At 42.4% G+C, this 25,417-nt stretch overlaps 1 protein-coding gene and 1 non-coding gene across 3 annotated transcripts in view; both read right to left on the bottom strand.

The window, feature by feature from the left end:
- Positions 1-12,298, bottom strand: part of USP48 (ubiquitin specific peptidase 48) — a 125,706-nt gene extending 113,408 nt beyond the window's left edge. The window contains exon 1 of one of the 2 annotated variants that reach the window (XM_058304170.2): positions 11,503-12,298. In XM_058304170.2, the coding sequence (XP_058160153.1) occupies positions 11,503-11,636 (134 nt within the window). In that variant the 5' untranslated portion in view covers positions 11,637-12,298. The remainder of the gene's footprint in view (positions 1-11,502) is intronic. The other variant, XM_058304171.2, reaches the window with a different exon arrangement.
- Positions 12,299-24,719: 12,421 nt separating this feature from the next.
- LOC111764922 (small nucleolar RNA U13) lies at positions 24,720-24,823 on the bottom strand. The gene has a single exon (XR_002797401.1). It is a non-coding gene; the product is annotated as a small nucleolar RNA U13 (small nucleolar RNA).
- Positions 24,824-25,417: the final 594 nt, after the last annotated feature.

Genomic DNA, 25,417 nt, shown 5'->3' with positions numbered 1-25,417 from the left:
CAAAGAAGAAACTCTAAGTGAAATTAGTAAATACATAGAGACAAATGAAAACGAGAACACAGCTTATCGAAACTTATGGGATACAGCAAAGGCAATGCTGGGAAGGAAATTCACAGTCCTAAACACCTATATTAAAAAAGAAGAGTTAAAATCAACTATCTAACTGAACTGGAGAAACTAGAAAAAGAACAGCAAACCATTCCCAAACCAAAGCAAGCAGAAGGAAAGAAATAACAAAGACTAGAGTAGAAATAAATGAAATTGAGAACAAAATAAGAAAAGAGAAAAATCAACAAAATCAAAACCTGGTTCTTTGAGACAATCAATAAAATTGACAAATCATTAGCTATACTAACAAAAAAAAAAAGAGAGAGAAAGAGAAGGTGCAAACATTAAAACCAGAAATGAAAAGGGGAGAGCAGATATAGTTCAAGTGGTTGGGTGTCTGCTAACCATGTCCAAGGTCCAGGATTTAATCCCTGGTAACTCTTTAAAAAAAGAAAGGGGGGAAGTTACGATTGACCTCACAGAAATAAAAAGGGTCATAAGAGGGTATTATGAGAAACTGTATCAACAAACTAGACAACTTAGATGAATTGGACAAATTCCTAGAAATGTACAAACAACCTACATTGACACTACAAGAAAAATAAGAACTTAACAAACCAATCACATTTAAAGAGATTGAATTAGTTATCAAAAATCTCCCCAAAATAAAAAGCCAGGACCAGATGGCTTCACAGGTGAATTCTACTAAGCATTATGAGAAGCATTAATACCAATCCTATTTAAACTCTTCTAAAAAATTGGAGGGAAAATTGCCCAACATGTTTTATAAAGCCAACATCATCTTAATACCAAATCCAGACAAAGACACTACAAGAAAATTACAGACCAATCTCTTTAATGAACATGGATGCAAAAATTCTCAACAAAATACTTGCAAAGAGAATCCAAAAGAATATCAAAAGACTTATATACCATGACCAAGTGGGATTTCCTAGTATGAAAGGGTGGTTCAACATAAAATAATCAATTAACATAATACACCACACATTAACAAACTGAAGGAATAAAACCACATGATCATCTCAATTGAGGCAGAAAAGGCATTCAATGAAATCCAGCATCCTTTCTTGAAAAAAAAAAAAAACACTTTGAAAGATAGGAATAGATGGAAATTCCTCAATATAAGGACATGAAAAACCCACAACCAAAATCGTATCAGTGAGGAAGGGTTGAAAGTTTTCCCTCTAAGATTGGGAACAAGACAAAGATACCCACTGTCACTATTGTTATTCAACATTGTGCTGGAAGTTCTACCTTGAGCAATTAGACAATAATAACAATAATAATAAAAGGCATACAGGGAAACGGACTTTGGCCCAGCGGTTAGGGCGTCCGTCTACCATATGGGAGGTCCGCGGTTCAAACCCCGGGCCTCCTTGACCCGTGTGGAGCTGGCCATGCACAGTGCTGATGTGCGCAAGGAGTGTCGTGCCACGCAAGGGTGTCCCCCGCGTGGGGGAGGCCCCACGCGCAAGGAGTGCGCCCATGAGGAAAGCCGCCCAGCGTGAAAAGAAAGTGCAGCCTGCCCAGGAATGGCGCCGCCCACACTTCCTGTGCCGCTGACGACAACAGAAGCGGACAAAGAAACAAAAGCGGACAAAGAAACAAAAGCAGACAAAGAAACAAGACGCAACAAATAGACACCAAGAACAGACAACCAGGGGAGGGGGGGGGAATTAAATAAATAAATAAATCTTTAAAAAAAAAAAAAAGGCATCCAAATAGGAAGAAAGGAAGTACAACTCTATTCACAGATGAAATAATCCAAAATTTAGAAAATTTGGAAATGTCTACAACAAAGCTACTTGAAATATTTAACAGTTCAGAAAAGTGACAGGATACAAGATCAAAACAACTATCAGTAATGTTTCTGTACACTAGTATTGAACAACCTGAGGAGGAAATCAGGGAAATTCCACTTACGATAGCAACAAAAAGACTCAAAATACCTGGGAAGTGGCTGAGACTCAAGCAATTGAGCTCCCATTTATCATATGGAGGACCGGGGTTTAATTCCCAGGACCTCCTGGCAAACAAAGAAAAAAAAAAGCGTCCAAGACCTGCACAGTGCAGAGGGGTGCACGCCCCCCACTGAAAAGCAAAGCAACACAACAAAAATACACAACCAGACAGGAAAAAAAAAAATCTCAAATACCTAGGAATCAATTTAACGAAAAAAGTACACTGATAAAAGAAATCAAAGACCTAAACAAATGGGAAGACATTCCATGTTCATGGATTGGAAGACTATTGTGAAGACGTCAATCCTACCCAAACTGATTCATAGATTCAATGCAATACCAGTCAAAATTCCAAAAGTCTGGCTTTACAGAATAGAAAAGGCAATTACCAAATTCTTTTGGAAGGAAAAGTACACCCAAATAGCCAAAAGCATTTTAAAGGAAGAGCACTACAGGAGGAATTTCACTGTCTGACCTTGAAACATATTACAAAGCTAAAGTAGTCAAAACAGCATGGTATTAGAATAAAGACAGACACGTTGATCAGCGGAACAGAATTGAGAGTCCAGAAATAAATGCCAAGCTTCTACGGCAACTGGTTGTTTTTTTTTGTTTTGTTTTATTTCTCTCCCCTTCCCCCCTCCCCAACCCCAGTTGTCTCTTCTGTGTGTCCATTCAATGTCTGTTCTTCTGTGTCCGCTTCTATTCTTGTCAGTGGCACCGGGAATCTGTGTCACTTTTTGTTGCATCATCTTGTGGCATCATCTCTCCGTGTGTGCGGCTGCCACTCCTGGGCAGGCTGACCTTTCTTTCGCACTGGACAGCTCTACTTACGGGGTGTATTCCTTGCACGTGGGGCTCCCCTACGCGGGGGACACCCCTGCATGGCACAGCATTCACTGTGCGCATCAGTACTGCACATGGGCCAGCTCCACACAGGTCAAGGAGGCCCTGGGTTTGAAACACGTAACTCCCATGTGGTAGGCAGATGTTCTATCCGTTGAGCTAAGTCCGCTTCCCCCAACTGGTTTTTAACAAACCTACCAAGTCCACGTTAACAGGACAAAATAGTCTCTTCAACAATGCATGCAGGGAGAACTGAATATCTTTAACAAAAAGAATGAAAAAGGCCACCTCCCTCATTCCCTATACAAGAAACAACTCAAAATGGATTAAAGACCTAAATATAAAAGCAAGGACCATAAAACTACTACAAGAAAATGTAGGGAAACATCTTAAAGACCTTGTGGTAGGTGGTGATTTCTTGGACCTTACACTCAAAGTATGCGCAATAAAAGAAAAAAAAGAAAAATCAAACCTCCTCAAAATTAAACACTTTTGCATCTTAACGGACTTTGTCAAAAGGGTGAAAGGCAGCTGATTCAATGAGTGAAAATAGTTAGAAATCACATGTCAGATAAGGGTTATTATCCAGAATCTATAAAGAGATGTTACAACTCAACAATAAAAAGACAAAGAACCCAATTAAAAAATCGGCAAAAGACTTGAATAGACATTTCTCCAAAGAAGAAATACAAATGGCAAAAAAACACACATGAAAAAATGTTCAACATCCCTAGTGATTAAGGAAATGCAAATCAAAACTACAATGAGGTATCACTTCACGACCATTAGAATGGCCACTAATAAAAGAGAACTATGGAGAGTGGGTTATATGGGAACCTCTGATGTTTTTTAATGTAACATTCCTTGTGATCTATTAACTTTAATTTTTAAAAGTGTTAAATTTAAAAAAAGTCAATATAAGTGCAAAAAAATAAAATAAAAAGAGAACTACACGTGTTGGACAGGATGTGGACAGATAGAAACATTTATTCATTGTTGGTGGGAATACGAATAGTACAGCTGCTGAGAAGGACTGTTTGGGAGTCCTAAAGAAGCTTACTATAGATTTGCCACATGATCCAGCAAAACCATTACTAGGTATATACCGAGAAGTACTGAGAGCAGACATCTGCACACCAATGTTCATAGTTGCATTATTCACGATTGCCAAAATATGGGAACAATCAAGATGCCCATCAAACAATGAAAAGATAAACTGTGGTATAAACACACATGGAGGGAAGCCGACTTGGCCCAATGGATAGGGCGTCCGTCTACCACATGGGAGGTCCGTGGTTCAAACCCCGGGCCTCCTTGACCTGTGTGGAGCTGGCCTGCGTGCAGCGCTGATGCGTGCAAGGAGTGCCGTGCCACACAGGGGTGTCCCCCGCATAGGGGAGCCCCACGTGCAAGGAGTGCACACCCTAAGGAGAGCCGCCCAGCGCGAAAGAAAGTGCAGCCTGCCCAGGAATGGCACCGCACACACGGAGAGCTGACACAGCAAGACAATACAACAAAAAGAAACACATATTCCCGTGCCGCTGACAACAGAAGTGGACAAAGCAGAACATGCAGCAAATGGACACAGAGAACAGACAACGGGGGGGTTGGGGCAGAAGGGGAGAGAAATAAATTTTTTAAAATCTTAAAAAAAAAAACACACACAATGGAATATTACGCAGTTATGAGAAGAAATAAGGGAAGCGGACTTGGCCCAGTGGATAGGGCGTCGTCTACCACATGGGAGGTCCGCGGTTCAAACCCGGGGCCTCCTTGACCCGTGTGGAGCTGGCCCACGCACAGTGCTGATGCACACAAAGAGTGCCCTGCCACACAGGGGTGTCCACCGCATAGGGGAGCCCCATGCGCAAGGAATGCGCCCCATAAGGAGAGCTGCCCAGCGCGAAAGAAAGTGCAGCCTGCCCAAGAATGGCACTGCACACACAGACAGCTGACTAAACAAGATGATGCAACAACAAAGAGAAAGATTCCCATGTCGCTGAAAACAACAGAAGCAGACAAGAACAGGCAACAAAATGGACACAGAGAACAGACAACTGGGATGGGGGGGAAGGGGAGAGAGAAGTAAATAAATCTTAAAAAAAAAAAGAGAGAGAAGAAATAGTTGTGAAGGATATGACAACATGGATGAACCTGGAGAACATTATGTTGAGTAAAACAAGCCAGACACAAAAGGACAAATACTGTATGATTGTACTACTATCAAGTAAATATACTGTGTAATCTCATGAAGTTAATAACTTGAATATGGGTCACCAGAAAATAGAGAATGGAAAGCTGACGGTTAATTTGTGCAGAATTAGTAAAAAGGATATGTGTTAATCCTGGGAAATTAATAGAAATGTGAAAGCACAACATAATGTTTGTAACTAGTACTACTATTATATGGGTATGGCAGTGGTTGAAAAGAAACTAAGACCATATATATTACTAAAAGGAAAGCTAAAAAAGGTAACAAGGGACTGTATAGCAGAATGAAACCACATGTGAGGGAAACAGAAATGGATGTGGCTCACCCAGTTGGGCTCCCATCTACCATATAGGAGGTCCAGGGTTCGATGCCCAGGGCCTCCTGGAGTGGGCAAGCTGGCCCACACAGCTTGTCCATGTAGTCCATGCTGGTCCATGTGGAAATGTGGCACAGGAGAGCCGCCCTGCACGGGAATGCCACCTCGTGTGGGAAAAACTGCCCTGCACTGAGAGCTGGCACAGCAAGATGACGCAACAGGAGACACAGAGGAGAGAAAATAAGAAGACATAACAGAACAGGGGAGCTGAGGTGGTGCAAGAGAGTAATTGCTTCTCTCCCACTCAGGAAGGTCCCAGGATCAGTTCCAGAGCCAGCTAATGAGAATACAAGCAGACACAGAAGAACACGCAGAGAGTGGACACAGAGAACAGACAACAGGATTAACAGGGAGGGGCGGATAAATAAATAAAATAAATCTTAAAAAAAAAAGTGATATATGTGTAAAATTACATATTTAAGACCATTTCTCTTTGAAACTGAACTAATATGTTAATACTACCAGATGTTAATATCAGAGAAAAAAAATAATTATGCTAAGTGAAAGAAACCAGACACAAAGTACCACATAATGAATAATTCCATTTATATAAAATGTAAATACAAAATCAACATATAAAGATGAATTTAGATTAGTCGGTTATGTAAGGCTAGGAAAGGACAAAGGGATTGAGAGGTGACTGCTTATGTATGTACGCATCTAAGGAGTTTTTCTTTTTGGAGTAATAAAATTGTTCTAAAATTTTTTGTGGTGATGAATGCACAACAAAGCCACTAATTATATACACTTTGGACAGGTCATATGGTAGGTGGAAAGAGAGGGAGGGAGGAAGGAAGGAAGGAAGGATGGAAGGAAGGAAGGGGAAGGGGAAGGGGAAGGGGAAGGGGAAGGGGAAGGGGAAGGGGAAGGGGAAGGGGAAGGAAAGGAAAGGAAAGGAAGGGAAAGGAAAGGAAAGGAAGGGAAAGGAAAGGAAGGGAAAGGAAAGGAAAGGAAGGGAAAGGAAAGGAAAGGAAGGAAGAAAGGCCAGTAATAGGAGCTATGTATAGCAGGGTATAAGCATAGAAAGATTGAAAGATGGAGAATTTTGTTATTTATTATTATTATTGAAATTATGAAAATGCTCTAACAATGACTGAATTGATGAATGCACAACTATGTAATTATACATGGATGAACTGCATGCTTTATTAACATATATCAATAAAACTTATTTTTTTAAGTATGTATATGTGTGTATTGTTATGAATGTTCATTAACAACCTTATACATAATAGTCACATACTGGGACCATCCAAATGACCATCACTAGAAGAAAAGATAAAAGTACACAGTCACACAATGGAATACTATACAGCACTAAAAACAAACAAACATACTGCTGCTACCTACAACATCTCACCAATGCTGAGCAAAAGAAGCTACACACAAATGGAAACATAATGTTTAACTGTATATGAAGTTCAAACAGACAAAATAATCTGTGGGTAGCAGGAAGCAGAATATGGGGTAGGGGTGTGGTGAAGTGCTAGTCATGTTTTGATATTGGTGAAAGATACATGTGATAATTCATCAAGTGTTATTCTTATGAGTTGTATACTTTTCCGTATGTAATTTTTTTAAACTAAGTAAGAACCATTAGGGGGAAGCGGACTTGGCCCAGTGGTTAGAGCATCCGTCTACCATATGGGAGGTCCGCGGTTCAAACCCCAGTCCTCCTTGACCCGTGTGGAGCTGGCCCAGGCACAGTGCTGATGCGTGCAAGGAGTGCTGTGACACGCAGGGGTGTCCCCGCGTAGGGACACCCCACACACAAGGAGTGCGCCCTGTAAGGAGAGCCACCCAGCACGAAAGAAAGTGCAGCCTGCCCAAGAATGGTGCCGCACACACGAAGAACTGACACAGCAAGATGACACAACAAAAAGGAACACAGATTCCCAGTGCCGCTGGTAAGGATAGAAGTGGTCACAGAAGAACACACAGTGAATGGACACAGAGAGCTGACAACTGGGGGGGGGAAGGAAAGGGGAGGGGAGAGAAATAAATAAAAAATAAATCTTAAAAAAATAAATTTTTAAAAAGTAGGACTATACAACATAAAAAGTGAATCCTATTGTAAGCGGTGGGCTATAAACATGTTCCTTCATGAATTGTAACAAATCTACCACACTAATGCAAGGTGATATACTGGTATACAGGAACTCCATATTTTATGCATTTTTCTGTAAACCTACTTTAAAAAAAAAAGGGTGAAATGATCTGGTCTGAGGGTCAGGAAAAGTGTTAAGGCCTAAGGCGAGAGAAAATTTAAACTAACTGAGAGAAGGAAGGTGGCAATGGAACATCGCCAGTGAGAAAAAGCTCAACAAAAGAAGCATAAATGGCCTCAAAGTCCTAATAAGGATTTTGGACCAGAGCTATGAGACGTCACTAGTGTTATAAATTGGCATGACATGGCTTTCTAGAATGCATTTCTGTAATGTTTTAATTTGATAAGTACTATTTCCCTTAGAATAAAATAGACATTGTACTCTATAAGTTTAAGTACAGCCTTTGAAAATTCAATAGACATTGTACTCCATAAGAATAGGTACAGCCTTTGAAATTTTAACTCACACAAAAAGAAACAAATTAAACACCTGATACCATTTTCCACCTATAAGATCAAAAAATATGATTAGGCAGCGGACTTGGCCCAGCGGTTAGGGCGTCTGTCTACCACATGGGAGGTCCGCGGTTCAAACCCCGGGCCTCCTTGACCCGTGTGCAGCTGGCCCATGCGCAGTGCTGATGCACGCAAGGAGTGCCGTGCCACACAGGGGTGTCCCCCGCATAAGGGAGCCCCACGTGCAAGGAGTGCGCCCCCTAAGGAGAGCCGCCCAGCGCGAAAGAAAGTGCAGCCTGCCCAGGAATGGCGCCGCACACACGGAGAGCTGACACAGCAAGATGACGTAACAAAAAGAGACATAGACTCCAGTGCCGCTGAAGACAACAGAAGCGGACAAAGAAGTCGCAGCAAATAGACACAGAGAACAGACAACAGACAACCGGGGTTGGGGGGGGTGGAAGGGAGAGGAAAAAAAAAATACGATTAACACATTGTATTGGTGTGGGTATGAGGGAATAAGACATTCTTACACAATGAGTGTAAAGTGTAACCATCATTCTGAAGGGCAATTTAGCAATACAGATCAAAATGCATACATTCCTTCTACATTTTACTTCAAAAATCTTACTTGACTACCATCCTCATTGTCAGCGAACAAGTCCGGTCTTAAGAATTAAGACACAATATTTTCAGAATTGTGTGGATATGGGGTGTAGCACACATTAGAGTGTAGTATGATTGCTTTCATCATCCAGTAATTGTCCTAACCAGCTTCAGAAATGTAAATAAAAGTCCTGACTCACCTAGTCTTTGAATATGGCTAAAAAACTAATTCCTTCTCTGGTATCTCTTAACAAATTGTTGTGGTAAGTATAAAATAAGACCGACAATACTATTAGTATTCTAATCTCTCCTTGCAAAGGAGTCAGAAGAGATGTTTAAAAAGAAGAAAAAGGGAGCAGGTGTAGGTCAGTGGTTGAGTGCCTGCTTCGCATGTAAGAGGTTCCAGGTTCAATACCCATACCTCCTAAAAAAAAAAAAAAGAGTAAAAATGAGTAGGAAAAAAACTTTTTTGATATTTAAATAAAACTGCTTGAATCTTAGTTTCTTACAATAACCAAAAGTACATGAAACAAAAGAAAAAGTAGATAAATTATACTAAATAAAAATTAAAATGTGTTGCAAACAATTCCTTCAAGAAGACGAACAATCTGTAAAATGGGTGAAAATACTTGCAAATCATATATCTGTTAAGGCATTAGTATCCAAAAATATAAAGAATTCTTAAAACTCAAAAAAAAAAGACAACCCAATTTTAAAATGGGCAAAAGATATGAATAGACATTTCTCAAAAAAAAATTTTTTAAATGCAAGTGAAAAGATGCTCATCATTATTCAGCAAGAAAATGCAAATCAAAACCACAATGAGATGCCAGTTCACACCACTATGGCTGCATCAAAAAGACAGACGTAACAAATTTGAAGATGTTGAAAAATGGAACCTTGATACACTGCTTCTGAATATGTAAAATGGTGCAGCCACTTTGGAAAACTGTTTCACAGTTCCTCAAAATGTTCCAGGTATATAGACAAGGGATATGAGAAAACAGGCATCCACACAAAAATTTGCGCACGAATTTTCACGGCAGCATTTTTCTTAATAGCCAAAATGGGGAAACAACCCAAATGTCCATCAACTGAGTAATGGACATATAAAATGTGATAGATCCAAGCGATGGACTTTTACTTGGCCACAAAAAAGGAATGAAGTACTGATAAATGGTACCACATGAACCTTGAAAATATTATACTCAATGAAAGAAGCCACTCACGAAAGTCCACAAACTGTATGATTCCATTTACATGAAATCCAAATCAGGTAAATTTAGAAACAAAAAGTAGATTAGTGTTATTTAGGGCTGAGGAGCAGGCTGACAGGGTAGGAGACTACTAATTAACGGGCAAAGAGTTTCTTTTAGAAGAAATGACAATGTTCAAAAATTAGATTGTGGTAATGGTTGCACAACCACTTCAATATACTAAAAAACAATTATACACTTAAATGGGTAATCTATGGTGTGTGAATTACATCTCAATAAAGATATAAATCTTGCAAATGCAACTTGAAACTTATCTTTTCTATGACGCTCTTCTTACAGTAATCTCGGCCAATTTCTAGTCTCTACTTCCGTTAAAATAAGAACTTTTAACAATTTAAAATTTTCAGTTATCCTGAAACCTACCCGTGCTAAGATAGTTACTGAGGCTCAGTAAACTCTTTTTTAAATTTTTATTATTTAATTTCTTTTGCTTATTTATTTATTTACTGTCTTTGACGTCGTCAGTTTCTTTTTTTCTTCTCCTGGATTTACCGGAGATTGAACTCGGGACCTGGTATACAGGAAGCAGGCCCTCAACCACTGTGCTACACTGGCTCCCCTTGGTAAACTCTTATACACGGCCTTCTGTCATTCCAGTACTTAACTGTGTCAAATTTGCCGTTCTGTGACTCAGACATCCAGAGCTTGGAATTATTCGATTACTTTATGGAAGCTCCCCAACTTGTTCAGCTCCAAAACTGGACTTTAATTTTAAGCTCAAAGCCAGAGACCATGCCTTCCATTTCATCTGGATCCACTTCCCCGCCCACCCCTCTCCCCCAACCCATACACATCCTGCGGGAAGTAAAAACTCCAGAAAGCATTTACCAAGTGCCTGCTGAAAAGCTACTGAGCATGCCCAATTTGGCCAAGCCAATTCAACAACATTCCGGAACAAAAACTATAGTTACCGCGTGAAAAGGTGGGAAAGGAAGAAACAGGCTCAAGGCCCAAGGATAAAATCTAAAAGAGGGGTTTAAGGAAAGGTAAGGGTCAAAGTCTAACCAGACAGGAAGGATAGTACTTACGCAGCAAGTGGAGTAGAATCAGAATGAAAAAAAAGAGAAAACAAAAACTGAAATACTAATGAGTGAGGCGAGGTCACCTAGGGATGAAGTGTAGTGATGACGTAAGTTAATCATACCTTTCTAAAGCTGCCCTCTCCAAAAATAATACTAAGTTGATCGGGCCTTCGGTGTCAACACTAATGCAAGTTATACTGAGATGAAGCTCACTTCGAAAAAGTTCCCTTTTTACAAACGAAAAAGCCAAGCCCTGGCGAAGACATGACAACCACCAATGTTTGCTAAACTCTCGGCTCCTGCCTTCAACCATCTCCACCGCCATCTTCCAGATGAGAACCCAGAACTCTTTCTAAAGGGTTCAGCAGCATCACCTCCGCGCAGACAGCCCGGGAAGGCTGCGCTTCCGAGACCGCCCAGACCGCGGAAAAGAGTAAACCTCCATCTCGCCCCTCTCCGCGCCGCTCGGTGCACGCAGGGGGCCTCGGTCTTCCTTCCTCCCACCCTGCCCCGGCCGGGCTTTCCAAGGCCCGGCTGAAGCGGCCGCGAGGCCCGGTGCACGAGCCTCACCTGCACACGCCGCGGATGCAGGGCTCCAGCCAGATGCGGTAGGCGGTCTCGATGTGCTCCTGCGACACCTCCTCGGGCCGCACCGTCTCTGCCCAGCGCCAGGCCGCCTTCTCCAGCTGCAGCCGCGGGGCCATGGCCTTGGTCCGCGGAGCACCTCCCGAGCCCGGCCGCCGTCGCCGCCTCTGCCTCCACCGCCCCAACTGCCCAAATGGGCTCTGCCACCTGCCAGCGATGAGGACCAGGCGCTTCCTCAGCCAGCCAACCGGGCGGCCAGTCAATCACCTGTGCGCGCCACTGCCGCCGCGCCCGCCCGCGCCCTACCGTACGACCAGCCGCAAAGCGCCGCTGTCGACAGCCGACACCTCCCGCGCCCGCGGACGTTGGAGGAGTACTCCCCGCAGCGGTGGGCGCATGCGTGCTCCCAGGAGCCTTTGCGCCTCCCGCGCCGCTGGGGGAAGGCGAAGCTGCGGTCCAAAGCAACTTTGCCACGTCCTCACCAGCGGTGCTGCAGAAGAAGCTTCTCAGCCTTTGCCCCGGGGAGCGTCCTGCGTGCCACTACTCTCTCTAGCTAGCTTGCGCCTTGAGGGCTGAAGGCTTCCTACTCTTGCTCTCCGATTCACGCGAGAGGCTACTTGACGCGCGCCATAGGTCCGCCCGGACTGCGGGGTGGGGCCTGTTTTGAGTTGACACCGGATCACCAGAGAAACTTGTGTCGGCTTCCTAGAGAAAGATTTAACTTGAATCTGGACCGGTTCTGACTCTTTTCCTGCGCTCTCTTGACGTCACGGGATGTTCTGGGCTTTTCTTGGACTAGTACGGGACTACATATCCCAGCATACACTGCGTCCTGCACCTCGCTACTTTCTGGGCATGCTGGGATTTGTGGTCTTACCGGTACGGGGGCAGCGGCCGAATTTTTCTGGTGCACCGGTTCAGTTTTGAAGCTAGCTAGCTCTCCCCACGAAGGTTGACTGTATATAATGATTTCGTAGCCATTTCCTAAGGTTCCATTCTAGCCGGACTAAACAATATTGCCTTTCTGCAACTCCTGCTTATGGACATAAATAGCCATATCAGAATGTTCTGCAAATTATAAAGGGTGAGAATTTTGAGGGCCTTAAATTGCAGTATGTGCCCTATGGGGCGAGGACGGGGCGATGACGGGGCGGGGCGGGGAAGAAGGCGGGTCTTCGCATGAATTTCTGACTCGGCTGATAACCTGCTGCGGAACCTTGAACTGGATCCCTGACCTTAAACAAGCATTAACCCCTTGCGGGGTTGGGGGATATGGTAAAAATACAAAGGCCTCCTTCTTGACCTTGGGGGTAGGTACAGAGAACTGGGGAAAAGGCGTCCCAGAAGGGTAAACCCTAAGCCCACCCTTAAAAATTAATTACAACTTAGCCGGGATAAAAGACGCCATTCCAGACAAAGGCACACTTTTGGTATGTGGGGACAACTCCAAGAGATGACTTATTGGAGCAGTTAAAAGCTTAGAGACAAGCCAAGACCTTGTCTTTATTCAAGGGACTCATTGAAAGGTTTAAAGCTGGTAAGTGATATAATGGAGATTTGCATTTTGCATAGCTGCCTCAAGGCAAAGAAACCTCTAATAAAAGACTTGCAACATTTTATGTAATCTAAGTATCTTTTAAAAATAAATAAAATATCTCTATACCCTATCTGCATGCCCTGGAGAACTCCTTCCCATCCATGCATCCCCCATCAATGACACCAGTGCTCTTCCCCTGCCATAGTTGAATCCCTGTGTGATCCAAAACTTCTTCAAAAATTAAGCCTAATATATTGTCGAATTTAATTAGTAGGAAAATGAAATAGCAATGATAGGTTTAAAGGTTAGAAATAGAATATGTAATAATTTCAAAAAAATAAAAGTAAAAAATAAATTGGGGTATTAAAAATGAAAAATAGCATAAAACTTTTTTTTTGACATTTTGCCTTTCATCGCTGTAATAGGTGTTGCCCTGTATGTAAGTGGCAAGGCATTCTCCTCCATTTCTTCCTCAGTGTCTACATGCTTTTTTAAAAAAATTTTTTATTACGTCTTCGAAAAAGTTTTAGGTCACAGTAAAGTCACAAAGAATATAAGGGATTCCCGTATACCCAACCTCAAACCCTTTTCCCCTTTCCCCAGCAATGATCTTTTTACATGTGGATGTTACATTTGCTGCAAATGATGTACAGATATTGAAACATAGCTACTAACCATGGTTCATTGTGGCTTACATTACGGTTTGCATTTTAGATTACACACATATAAATTTTTGGTGAAATTTAACATGGTCTGTATCCATCACTGCATGATCTTGCAGAACACTTCCATTGCCCCCCAGGTATCCCCTCTTCTGTTCCTCTCTCCCCCTCCCCTTGGGGCCCACGGGTGACAACCAAGCTTCACTGCTTAAAGAACAAGATTCATAGGTAATTGCAACAATGCTAAGGGCTTGACACACTAGTCTGTCCTCCGCCATGCTCTCGAGACATCCTCTTTCTGTCTGAGAACATCAGGCCTCCCCAGGATGGGGGTACACCACCTTCCCACTCATTGTATGGGTCTCCGCCCACTGATATAACATGCTATGACAAGATGAACACTCACATACTCCCTAGAAACCTGCCCCAGGTGCACCCTATACCAGATGCCCCCATCAAACACCTTAAACCAGCAACCCTTAATGTATTTTCTAAAGAGTTATCTCAACATTATAGTTTGTACCACATATCTGATGATCTCCTGTGTTCATCTGCTCCTTCCCAACCCTCCCCCCAGTTCCATGGACCATCTGACCCATCCTCCCAACCCTAGCCCCACTCAGGTCTGCAAAGCCCCACCCAATAGTATTCCTATGCCCTCATCTTATCCTTTCTATTGTTGTAGTGGGAGAGTTACACAAGACAGCTGAGGGAGTGCTGAGTTCCCATCCTGGGGAGTTCTCTTGCATTCCCCAGTGGAACAACAATCCCCCAAATGCAAGGGCAAAGAAGGATGGTCCAATGATGGTCCCTTGATATTGATGACTATGTTTATGAGCCTGTGTGCTTGAAATTTCAACGAGGCCTAGAGCTGCAGGGTGCCTAAGAGTTACCTCCTGAGAGCCTCCATGTTGCTCAATTGTGGCCACTCACTAAACCAAACTCAGCATGTAAATGCATTACCTTCCCCCCAGCATGGGACATGACTCCCAGGGATGAGCCTCCCTGGCGCCGATGGATTACTACCAATCACTAATTGGTGATGCAACTAGAAAGAGACCTTGAATAAAAGGGTCAACTCAGACGAGCAGAATATCTCAGTCTACATGTAGGATCGTATGTTAAAAACTGCTTTTTGACCTTAAATAAAAGTGGGAAATGGCAAAGACAAATGAGTTTATATGGCTAAGAGTCTTCAAAAAGAGTTGGGAGGTCATCAGAGGGGTCACGCTTACGCACACCTCAGCAGAACCCCAGAAAAAGCCAAGGTAGATACAACTCTAGGTATTAGTTCTCCTGAAGGCTACAGAGATCCACAGGGTATATAGTCATGGCAAATGAATTTGGAAATCTGTGCCATGTCAGAGGGCTCTACTCTGGAATTTGTGCTCCTGAGTGTGATGGAGCTGGACTCAGATGTGACCTTTCTACACATTCCTCTTCTGTCACTTTTACTGAACTTGTGGTTGGTGCTAAGGATGGTGTCTATTCAGGGGACTTGAATCTCTGGACTGCCTGTGTGCCAGCTGGGCCCTGAGCCCCAGCAGAGTTGCAACTCCTACTCTCTCTTTCATTGGACTTACCCAGGTCAGCTAATAGGGAAGTGTAGATAGTCAACCACCACACTAGGAAATCAAGAGTGCCTACAACTGCAAGCAGGAGAACTGCATCCATCATCCATGTGGAATTTAAGCCACCTCTTGATGTAGAGGTGGAGTGGACATCACCATCCCAGGGTCCACAGAATGGAGGAATAAAATATAGATTAGAGTAGACCTAATGATTTCTACTACAAAATTATTGTGACTAGTAATAGAAGAAATTGTAGCATTGAGGTGGAGAAAATGGCCACAGTAGTTGCTGAAGGTAGGGAGAGGGAAGAAGAGATATGATGTGGGGGCATTTTTGGTACTCTGAGTTGTCGTAAATGATATTAGAGGGTCAGATCCTGGACTTTATATATCCTGCTATAACCCACTGAATGTACTGGAGGAGAGTGTGAACTACAAGGTAAACTATTATCCATGTGGTGCAGCAGTGTTCCAGAATGTGTTCACCGAGTGTGATGAGTGTGCCACAATGATGGGGGAGGTCGTTGGTGTGGGAGGAGTGAGGTGAGGGGTGGGGGGTATATGGGAACCTCTTATGTTTTTTAGTATAACATTTTTTTTGTGATGTATATCTCTTCAAAAAATACAGTTTACAAAAATGATGGGGTGGGGAGTGGGTTATATGGGAACGTCTTATGTTTTTTAATGTAGCTTTCTTTGTGACCTATTAACTTTAATTTAAAAAGTGGGGGGAAAAAACCTACAGGAATTTGGAAGGACGGGAAGATTGTGGGAAGATGGTATAGTAGGAAGCTCCAGAAATCAGTCCTTTCACCTAAACAGCTATTGAACTGGCAGGAACTGTTAGAATCAACCATTTGGGAACTCAGGAGACCAGTGGAGTGCTTGCAGCATCTAGGGAAGAGCTGAATGAAGAGGTCGGTAAATTGCAGTAAATATTAGTATATTTCACCTTCTGTATAGTGGCTACTATCTCCAACTACATGGCAAGCAATGGTGTGTACAGTAGCCCCTGATCTTGGCATCACTTGCTGGTGGCAGGGTAGACAATAAGGACAAGATCCTCCAAAAAACTGGGTGTGTGTGATCGTATTGCTTTTGATTTCTCCTTTTAACCACGAGGAGAGCAGCCATTGTTTCAACCCCACAAGCAGAATGGCAGAGAAGTCCTAAAGAGAGTGCTGATTTTTTTCCCTTTCCTTCCTTTCCCAATTTGGAAGCAAAAATAGTTTGGAGAAGTCACAAACTGCCAACTTCAGCCCTCAATAAGAAAACAACCAGCAATTCCAGAGGAGAGGAAGAATCAGATTTCCAGAGTTTCAACAACTTAATATTTAGAATGTCCAGTTACCAATAAGAAAGTACAAAATATACAAAGAAATAGGAAAATATGGCCCATTCTCAGGAAAAATATATTTGACAAAACCATCCCTTGGGAAGCTCAAACATTGGACTTCTTAGTCAAAGACTTAAAATCAGCCGACAAATATGTTCAGTGAGCTAAAGGAAATAAAACATTGAACAAAATAAAGAGATAGAAATTATAGAAAGGAATCAAACAGATATTCTCAAGCTGGAAAGTACAATAATTGAAATGAAAAAACCCAAGGGAAACGGACTTGGCCCAGTGGTTAGGGCGTCCGTCTACCACATGGGAGGTCCACGGTTCAAACCTCGGGCCTCTTTGACCCGTGTGGAGCTGGCCCATGTGCAGTGCTGATGCGCACAAGGAGTGCCGTGCCACGCGTGGGTGTCCCCCGCATAGGGAGCCCCACGCGCAAGGAGTGCGCCCGTAAGGAGAGCCACCCAGCGCGAAGGAAAGTGTAGCCTGCCCAGGAATGGCGCCGCCCGCACTTCCCGTGCCGCTGAGGACAACAGAAGCCGACAAAGAAACTAGATACAGCAAACAGACACAGAGAACAGACAACCGGGGGAGGGGGGATTTAAATAAATAAATAAATCTTTAAAAAAAAAAAAGAATGAAAAAACCCAATAAGGGTTTCAGCAGCAGATTTCAGCAGGCAGAATGAAGAATAAACAATCTTGGAGAGAAGACAATTGAAATTATCCAATGTGAGAAGCAGAAGGAAAAGGGAATGAAGGAAAATGAACAAAGCCTGAGAGAGCTGTGGGACACCACCAAGCATACCAACATATGTGTCATAGGAGTCCCAAAAAGATGAGAGAAAGAACAGGGGGCAAAAAAAGGTATTTGAATAAATACTAGTTGAAAAGTTCCCAAATCTGATAAATAATATGAATATAAACATCCAAGAAGTTCAACACACTCCAAACAAGGTAAACTCAAAGAGATCTCCACCAAGAAACATTATAGTGAAATTGTCACAATCCAAAGGCAGAGAGAATTTTAAAAGCAGAAAAGAGAATTTGTCACCTATGTGATCCTCAATAAGACTTTTTAAAAGATTGATTTATTTATTTCTCTCCCCTTCCCCCCCGCCCCAGTTGTCTGTTCTGTGTCTATTTGCTGCATGTTCTTTCTTAGTCCGCTTCTGTTGTTGTCAGTGTTGTTGTCAGAGGCACGTGAATCTGTGTTTCTTTTTGTTGCATCATCTTGTTGTGTCAGCTCTCCGTGTGTGTGGCGCCATTCCTGGGCAGGCTGCGGTTTCTTTCACGCTGGGTGGCTCTCCTTACAGGGCGCACTCCTTGTGCGTGGGGCTCCCCTACGCGGGGGACACCCCTGAGTGGCACGGCACTCCTTTCACACATCAGCACTGCGCATGGGCCAGCTCCACACGGTTTAAGGAGACCCAGGGTTTGAACCACGGACCTCCCATGTGGTAGACGGATGCCCTAACCACCGGGCCAAGTCTGCTTCCCCTCAATAAGATTAATAGCTGAGTAGTGCTGATGCGCTCATCAGTTTAGACCATCTAGGTGGAAGAGCAATGAGGAAATAGAGGACTTGAACAACACTATAAACCAGTTATAACTAATGGGCAATTAAGAATGCTCTACTCAACAATAGCAGAATACACATTCTTCTCAAGTGCATATGAATTATCTCCAGGATAGACCAAATGTTAGGTCAGAAAGCCAAACTCAAATTTAAAAAGATGGGGAAGCAGACTTGGCCCAATGGATAGGGCGTCCGCCTACCACATGGGAGGTCTGTGGTTCAAACCCTGGGCTTCCTTGACCCGTGTGGAGCAGGCCTGTGAGCAGTGCTGATGCGCGCAAGGAGTGCCGTGCCACGCAGGGGTGTCCCCTGCGTGGGGGAGCCCCACGCACAAGGAGTGCACCCTGTAAGGAGAGCCGCCCAGTGCGAAAGAAAGTGCAGCCTGCCCAAGAATGGTGCAGCACACACGGAGAGCTGACACAAGATGACGCAATAAAAAGAAACACAGATTCCTAGTGCCACTGATAAGGATAGAAGCAGTCATAGAAGAACACACAGTGAATGGACACAGAGCAGACAACGGGGGGTGGGGGTGAGATAAATTTTTTAAAATCTTTCAAAAATTTTTTGAAAAGATTGAAACCATATAATATCTTGTCTGCTCAAAGTGGTATGAAACTAGAAATTAATAATAAATATGTGGAAATTAAATAGCACACACTTAAATAACCAATGGGTCAAAAAAGAAATCATAAGGGAAATTAGAAAATATCTGGAGGAAAATGAAAATACAGAATACCAAAATTTTGGGGATGCAGCAAAGGCAATGCTGAGAGGGAAATTAATAGCTATAAATGCTTACATTAAAAAGAAGAAAGATTAAAAAAATCAATAACCTAAAGAAGATCAAACTAAACTGAAAGGGGGCAAAAGGAAGGAATTAGTAAACAATAGAGCAGAGATAAATGATATAGAGACTAGAAAAACAATAAAGAGAATCAATGAAACCTGAAGTGTTGTTTTTTATTTTGTTTTGTTTTTGAGGAGGTACCATGGATTGACCCTGGAACACATACATGGGAAGCAGAAGCTCAATCACTGAGCTACAGCTGCTCCCTAAAGTTGGTTCTTTGAAAAGATCAATAAAATCAACAAACCTTTAGCCAAACTGACAAAGAAAAAATGAGAGGACACAAATAATTAAAATCAAACTTTTAGGAAAAAAAAAAAAAAGATTATAAGGAATTGTGACAGTTTAAAGCCTTTTCTGAACCCTAGAAAAGACCATGTTCTTGGAGCTAATTCATTGCTATGGGTGTGGGACCCTTTGATCAGAGTCCTATATAAACAGGAAAAGTGTGCAGAGACACACAGAAAAAGAGACCTGCCATTTTATCCTGCCATGTGAGGATTCCAGGATCACCTGCAAGTGCAGGAAGACAGAAACACCAGAGGCTCAGAGAGAGGTCAGAGGCTGGAAGCAGTGGAGCAACTGAAGCGGAAGCAACCAGGAGAGGGGAGAGATGAGCCATATGCTTGACTGCTTACAGCTAAGCTCCAAGAGAAAGCATGTTTAGATGATGCAGCCATATATCTGATCGCCCACAGCTGCAATATGGTGAGACAGCATCTCTTGAGGATGTCCTGATTTGGACATTTTCACAGCCTTGGTACTGGAAGCTTCTGTCCCAATAAATTCCTATTGTAAAAGCCAACTGTAACAGTTTGATATTATTGATGAATTCTAAAAAGAAATATTGGATTATGTTTGTAAACTGATCTCCTCTGGGAATATTAGATTATATTGGATTCATAGGTTTACTTGATTAAGTAATTATGTAACCTCTTGTGCCAGTAGGGCGTTGAGTCCCCACCCTTTGGTGGATGAGGACTCACAGAGAAAAGGCATGGCAAAGGACAGAGTTGAGGGTATTTGATGTTGGAGTTTTGATGTTGGAGTTTGATGCTGAAGCATTAAGCTGGAGCACTGGGAAGAAAGCTCACAGAGGAAAGAGAAGCAAGCCCCAGGAAGACAGGAACCCTGAACCCAGAGAAAAACAGGACCCTGGAAGGGAGGAACCCAGGAAGCCTGAACCCTTGCAGATGTCTACAGCCATCTTGCTCCAACATGTGAAAATAGACTTTGGTGAGGGAAGTAACTTATGCTTTATGGCCTGGTATCTGTAAGCTGCTGCCCCAAATAAATACCGTTTATAAAAACCAACTAATTTCTGGTATTTTGCATCACCACCCCTTTTGCTGACTAATACAGAATTTGGTACCAAGGAGTAGGGAAGTGCTTTTGCAGTCACCAAAATGCTTGAAGGGTTTTATAAATGGGTAAGGGGTACTTTTTGGAGAAATTGTGAGATGCTTGATGGAAAAGGCCTAAATTGCTTTGCAGAGACTGTTGGTAGCAATATTGAGCCTAAGTTATTTGTTATAAGACCTTAGAAGCAAATAATTGTGAGATGGATGCTGAAGAGACTTTTTATGATGCCTCAGAAGTAAATGATAAAACTATTATTGGAAACTGGAGGAAAGGCAATCTGTTTTAGAGTTGCAGAGAACTTAGCAAGATTAACTTCTGGTGTTTTATGGAAGGCAGAATTTGAAAATGGCGAGCCTGGGCATTTAGCTGAAGAAATTTCCAAAGTAAACCCAGAGAATGTGGCTTGGTTTCTGCTTGCAGCTTATGGCAAAATGCTAGATGAGAGAGAGATGCTGAGGACTGAACTCTGGGGCACAAAGAAAACAGAAACTGGTTCTGGAAATTCCAGGCCTCTGGAAATCAAGCTCCGAGATGAAAGTGCCCCATTTAAGGACTTAACTAAACTTGGAACTTGTAAATCAGGGTTGAAGATGCAGTTATGTCAGAAAGACTCATGGAAAGTCTTACTGTCTGATGGCTTGGACCCCTGCTTCCTGAATGCTAAACAAACAGACTTTTTGAGAGAGCTGTATAAACAAAGCCACTGTCAGCCTGGAATAAAAGGAACATGGAAAGGAAAGATTAAAGGGGAAATGACTTCAAGAGGAAAACCATGGAAGCTGAGATCTGCAATTAGGACATCACCTTGGGCCAAGAGAGGAACCCCTCCCATGTGTTCAGAGAGGGTGAGTTTGCCCCAGCAGTTAAAGGGGGTGGATGGTCCTGTCCGATGTTCTGAGTGAATTTTGCTGCCCCAGGGTACAGAGAGGGTGGAGCACATTCCTCAAGGATTAGGGTGGTTAAGTTCAGTACCCCACAGGTCTGAGAAGGGTGGGTCTGTTCCCCAAAGGTTAGGGAAAGCTAGGTGGTCAACCCATTGCTCTGAGACGGTGAGCCTGTATGCCAAAGGTTAGGGGGATGTTATCTTCACATGACTGTACTAGGGGGTTAAGACTCTAACTCAGAGATTGGGTAAGGTGTGGCATTCACCCCAACACTCCTGGAGAGAAAGGTCTGGAATTTGGTCAACTCGCAGATGCTTGATGAGGGTGGAACCAAGAAAATGGCCATTGGGCAGGCCTGTGGAAAGGGTGGGTTCCCACACCGCACCAAGGAGAATAAACCATCATCTTAAGAATGACTCTAAGACTTTGAAATTGAATAGAGGATGCCCTGCAGGTCTACTGAACTGCAGAGAAACTCTGCTAGTGTTTCCCTCCCAATTTCTCCTATTGTAATGAAAATGTTTATCCTTTTTCTATCAATTTGTGTATTGGAAGCAGATAAATTGTTTTGTAATTTCAGAGGTCTATAGCAGATGGACTTTGCCCCAAGACCAACTGTATTTCTTTAAATAGATTGTGATATGATTTAGTACTTGCATTGTAACTGATTTAAGTCTCTTTTTTTTTTGAATATTGTAATGTCTTCTTGGAATTCAGAGGGCAGAGTATAACAGTTTGATATTATTGATGAATTCCAAAAAGAAATATTGGATTATGTTTGTAAACTGATCTCCTCTGGGCATATTAGATTATATTGGATTCATAGGTTTACTTGATTAAATAATTATATAAACCTCTTGTGCCGGTAGGGAATTGAGTCCCCACCCTTTGGTCATGGGGACTCACAGATAAAAGGTATGGCAAAGGACAGAGTTGAGGGTTTTTTTTTAAAGATTTATTTTTTATTTATTTATCTCCCCTACCCTCCTCCCCCATTGTCTGCTCTCTGTCCTTTCACTGTGTGTTCTTCTTTGTCCGCTTGCATTCTCATCAGTGGCACAGGGAATCTGTGTCTCTTTTTGTTGCTTCATCTTGCTGCATCAGCTCTCTGTGTGAGCAGTGCCACTCCTGGGCAGGTTGCACTTTTTTCGCATGGGGCAGCTCTCCCACTCCTTGTGCGTGGGGGTTCCCTATGCCAGGACATCCCTGCATGGCACAGCACTTCTTGCACACATCAGCACTGTGCTTGGGCCAGCTCACCACACAGGTCAGGAGGCCCTGGGTTGGAACCCTGGACATCTTATGTGGTAGGCAAACACTCTTATCAATCGAGCTAAATCCACTTCCCAAGTTGAGGGTTTTTGATGTCGGAGTTTTGATGTTGGAGTTTGATGCTGAAGCCTTAAGCTGGAGCCTCAGGAAGAAAGGTCACAGAGGAAAGAGAAGCAAGCCCCAGGAAGACAGGAACCCTGAACCCAGAGAAAAGCAAGACCCTGGAAGGGAGAAACCCAGGAAGCCTGAACCCTTGCAGATGTCTACAGTCATCTTGCTCCAACATGTGAAAATAGACTTTGGTGAGGGTCTCGTATCTATAAGTTCCTACACCAAATAAATATCCTTTATAAAAACCAACCAATTTCTGATACTTTGCATCAGCACCCCTTTGGCTGACTAACACAGCAACCCATTTCTGGTATTTTGCATTGGCAGCCCTTAGCCAACTAAAACAGGAATGCTATGAACAATTGTGTGCCAACAAATTAGATAACCTGGATGAAATGAAAAATTCATGGAAACATAAAAATTACCTAAACTGACTCAAGAAGAAACAGAGGATCTCAGCAGACCTTTAACAAGTTAAGAGATTGAATCAGTAATAAAAAAACATCCAACCAACAAAAATCTAGGACCACATGGCTTTACTGGTGGATTCTACCAAGCAGTTAAAGAAAAATTGACACTAATCCTTCTCAAACTCTTCCAAAAAATAGAAGAGGAAATATTTCCTAACTCATCCTATGATGCCAGCATTATGCTGATATCAAAGCCAGATAAAGAAAGTACAAGAAAAGAAAATTACAGACCAATATTCCTTACAAAAATAGATGCAAAAAAATCCTCAACAAAATACTGGCAAACCAAATCCAAGTGTATTGAAAGGATTATACACCACGACAAAATGAGATTTATTCTAGGAATATAAGCATGGTTCAACATAAGAAAATCAATCATTGTAATATGCCATATTAAAGTGATGTGGGCTATGGGTGGAAGGCTCTTTGTCTCTTCAGAGATAACTTGAAGGCTGTGGGTGTGGAACGGTAAGAGGCTGCAGTCCTGCCCTTAGGGACAATGGCTACAGGCTCCAGTCCCAGGAAACAGTTTAACAATGCAAGGGCTATAAACTTTTTAAGTATTTAGGGGAAATGCAAAAAGTAAATATGCTAAAAGCTTATCTAGAATGTCTGGAGTCCATGCTAAAAGCTTACCTAAGATGTGGAAGATATATATGCTAATTGAAGCCTATTGAGAACTGAAACAAAGCGACCATTTGGCCTTTCCTCGTGGTATAAAAGACATTTGAAAATCTTGTTCAGGGCTCGGGATTCAAACAGAAAGCTCCCGAGTCCGGCCGGCCGTCAATAAACCATTTTTCCTTCTCAAAATCATTCCTGAGTCCTGGCCTCTCTATACTCAAATAATTGAACTTCTCTCTAATTCCACAACAAAAGAATGAAGGGGAAAAAAACCTCATGATCATCTCAATTGATGCCAAAAAGACGTTTGACAAAATCCAACATCATGATAAAATCATTCAGAAAACTAGGAGTAGAGGGAGGATTTCTCAACATAATAATATGTGAGTATGAAAAACCCACAGCAAACATCATACTCAATGGTGAAAGACTGAAAATGTTCCCCCTAAAACCAGGAACAAGGCAAAGATGCCTGCTTTCATTATTGTGATTTTTTAGGAATACCTTTCTCCCTTGAGAGATGAGTTTGTGCCCAAACGTCCATTTGCTTGGGGAACCCATCTAGCTAGTATTTCTGGCAACTAATCATTTTTAATGTTATGCTTCTAGTTAATGTATCTACTTCCTCATTATATTTTACTTCTTGGTTTTACCTTTCTGTGTACTGGGACATGTCTTCCTGATACATGAGATTTAAAATTTTTATTTACATTCTTGTGTATTAGTCAGCCAAAGCGGTGCTGATGCAAAGTACCAGGAATCTGCTGGTTTTTATAAAGGGTATTTATTTGGGGTAAAAGCTTACAGTTACAAGAATCTAAAGAGTCCAACTCCAGGTTACTTCCTTACCAAAATCTGTTGCCACGTGTTGAAACAAGATGGCAGACGACATCTGTGAGGGTTCAGCTTTCCTCTTCCTCTTTTTTCTTTCTTTCTTCATGTCAGATGGGTAATGTGCTGACGTTGTAAAAAGGTTTGAGGGAGGCACACCTCACACAAGCGCATGAACACCCGTTCATCATGCTTATGAACCACAAAAGGATCTCCTCTTCCTCTTAAAGCTCCATGGGTCCAGATCCTTCCTGTCTCAGCTGTAGGCTGGCATAAGGTTCATCTCTCTTCCCAGGTCTTGTTTCCTTTTGGGGTCAGCTTCTCTGTTCTCTTCACAAGACAAATGACTCATTTCTCTTTCTCTGTGTTTCTACTTCTGTGTTCTTGATTTAGCATCCGTTTATATAGCCCATTAAGAGGGCGAGGACTCATCCCTGCATGCCCTAATGATATTGTCAAATCAAAGCCCTAATCTTGATGTAATCAAGTAAATGTAAAGCCTTTGAATTTAACACAATCAAAGGGTATCATGCTCAGAGAAACAGACCAGTTTATAAACATAATCAACATTTCTTTTTGGAATTCATAAATACTATGAAACTGCCACATCTTCCATATTGGTTTTCTCCATACTGGCTCTCTGTTTATTAACCAAGTATTTGTTTCCACTTCAAAGATTAAATTGGCAAGCCCCTGGCTACTGCCAAGTGGATGAGAATTCAAGATAACTTCAGAATGTCCTTTCAATAAGTAATGACTTACTGACAATTGTACTGATTTTAACTTATCATATTAGGTTGACTGGC

This window comes from Dasypus novemcinctus, chromosome 9 (assembly GCF_030445035.2).
Source record: "Dasypus novemcinctus isolate mDasNov1 chromosome 9, mDasNov1.1.hap2, whole genome shotgun sequence".
Taxonomy (NCBI): domain Eukaryota; kingdom Metazoa; phylum Chordata; class Mammalia; order Cingulata; family Dasypodidae; genus Dasypus; species Dasypus novemcinctus.
This window is presented reverse-complemented; position numbering and strand designations above follow the sequence as displayed.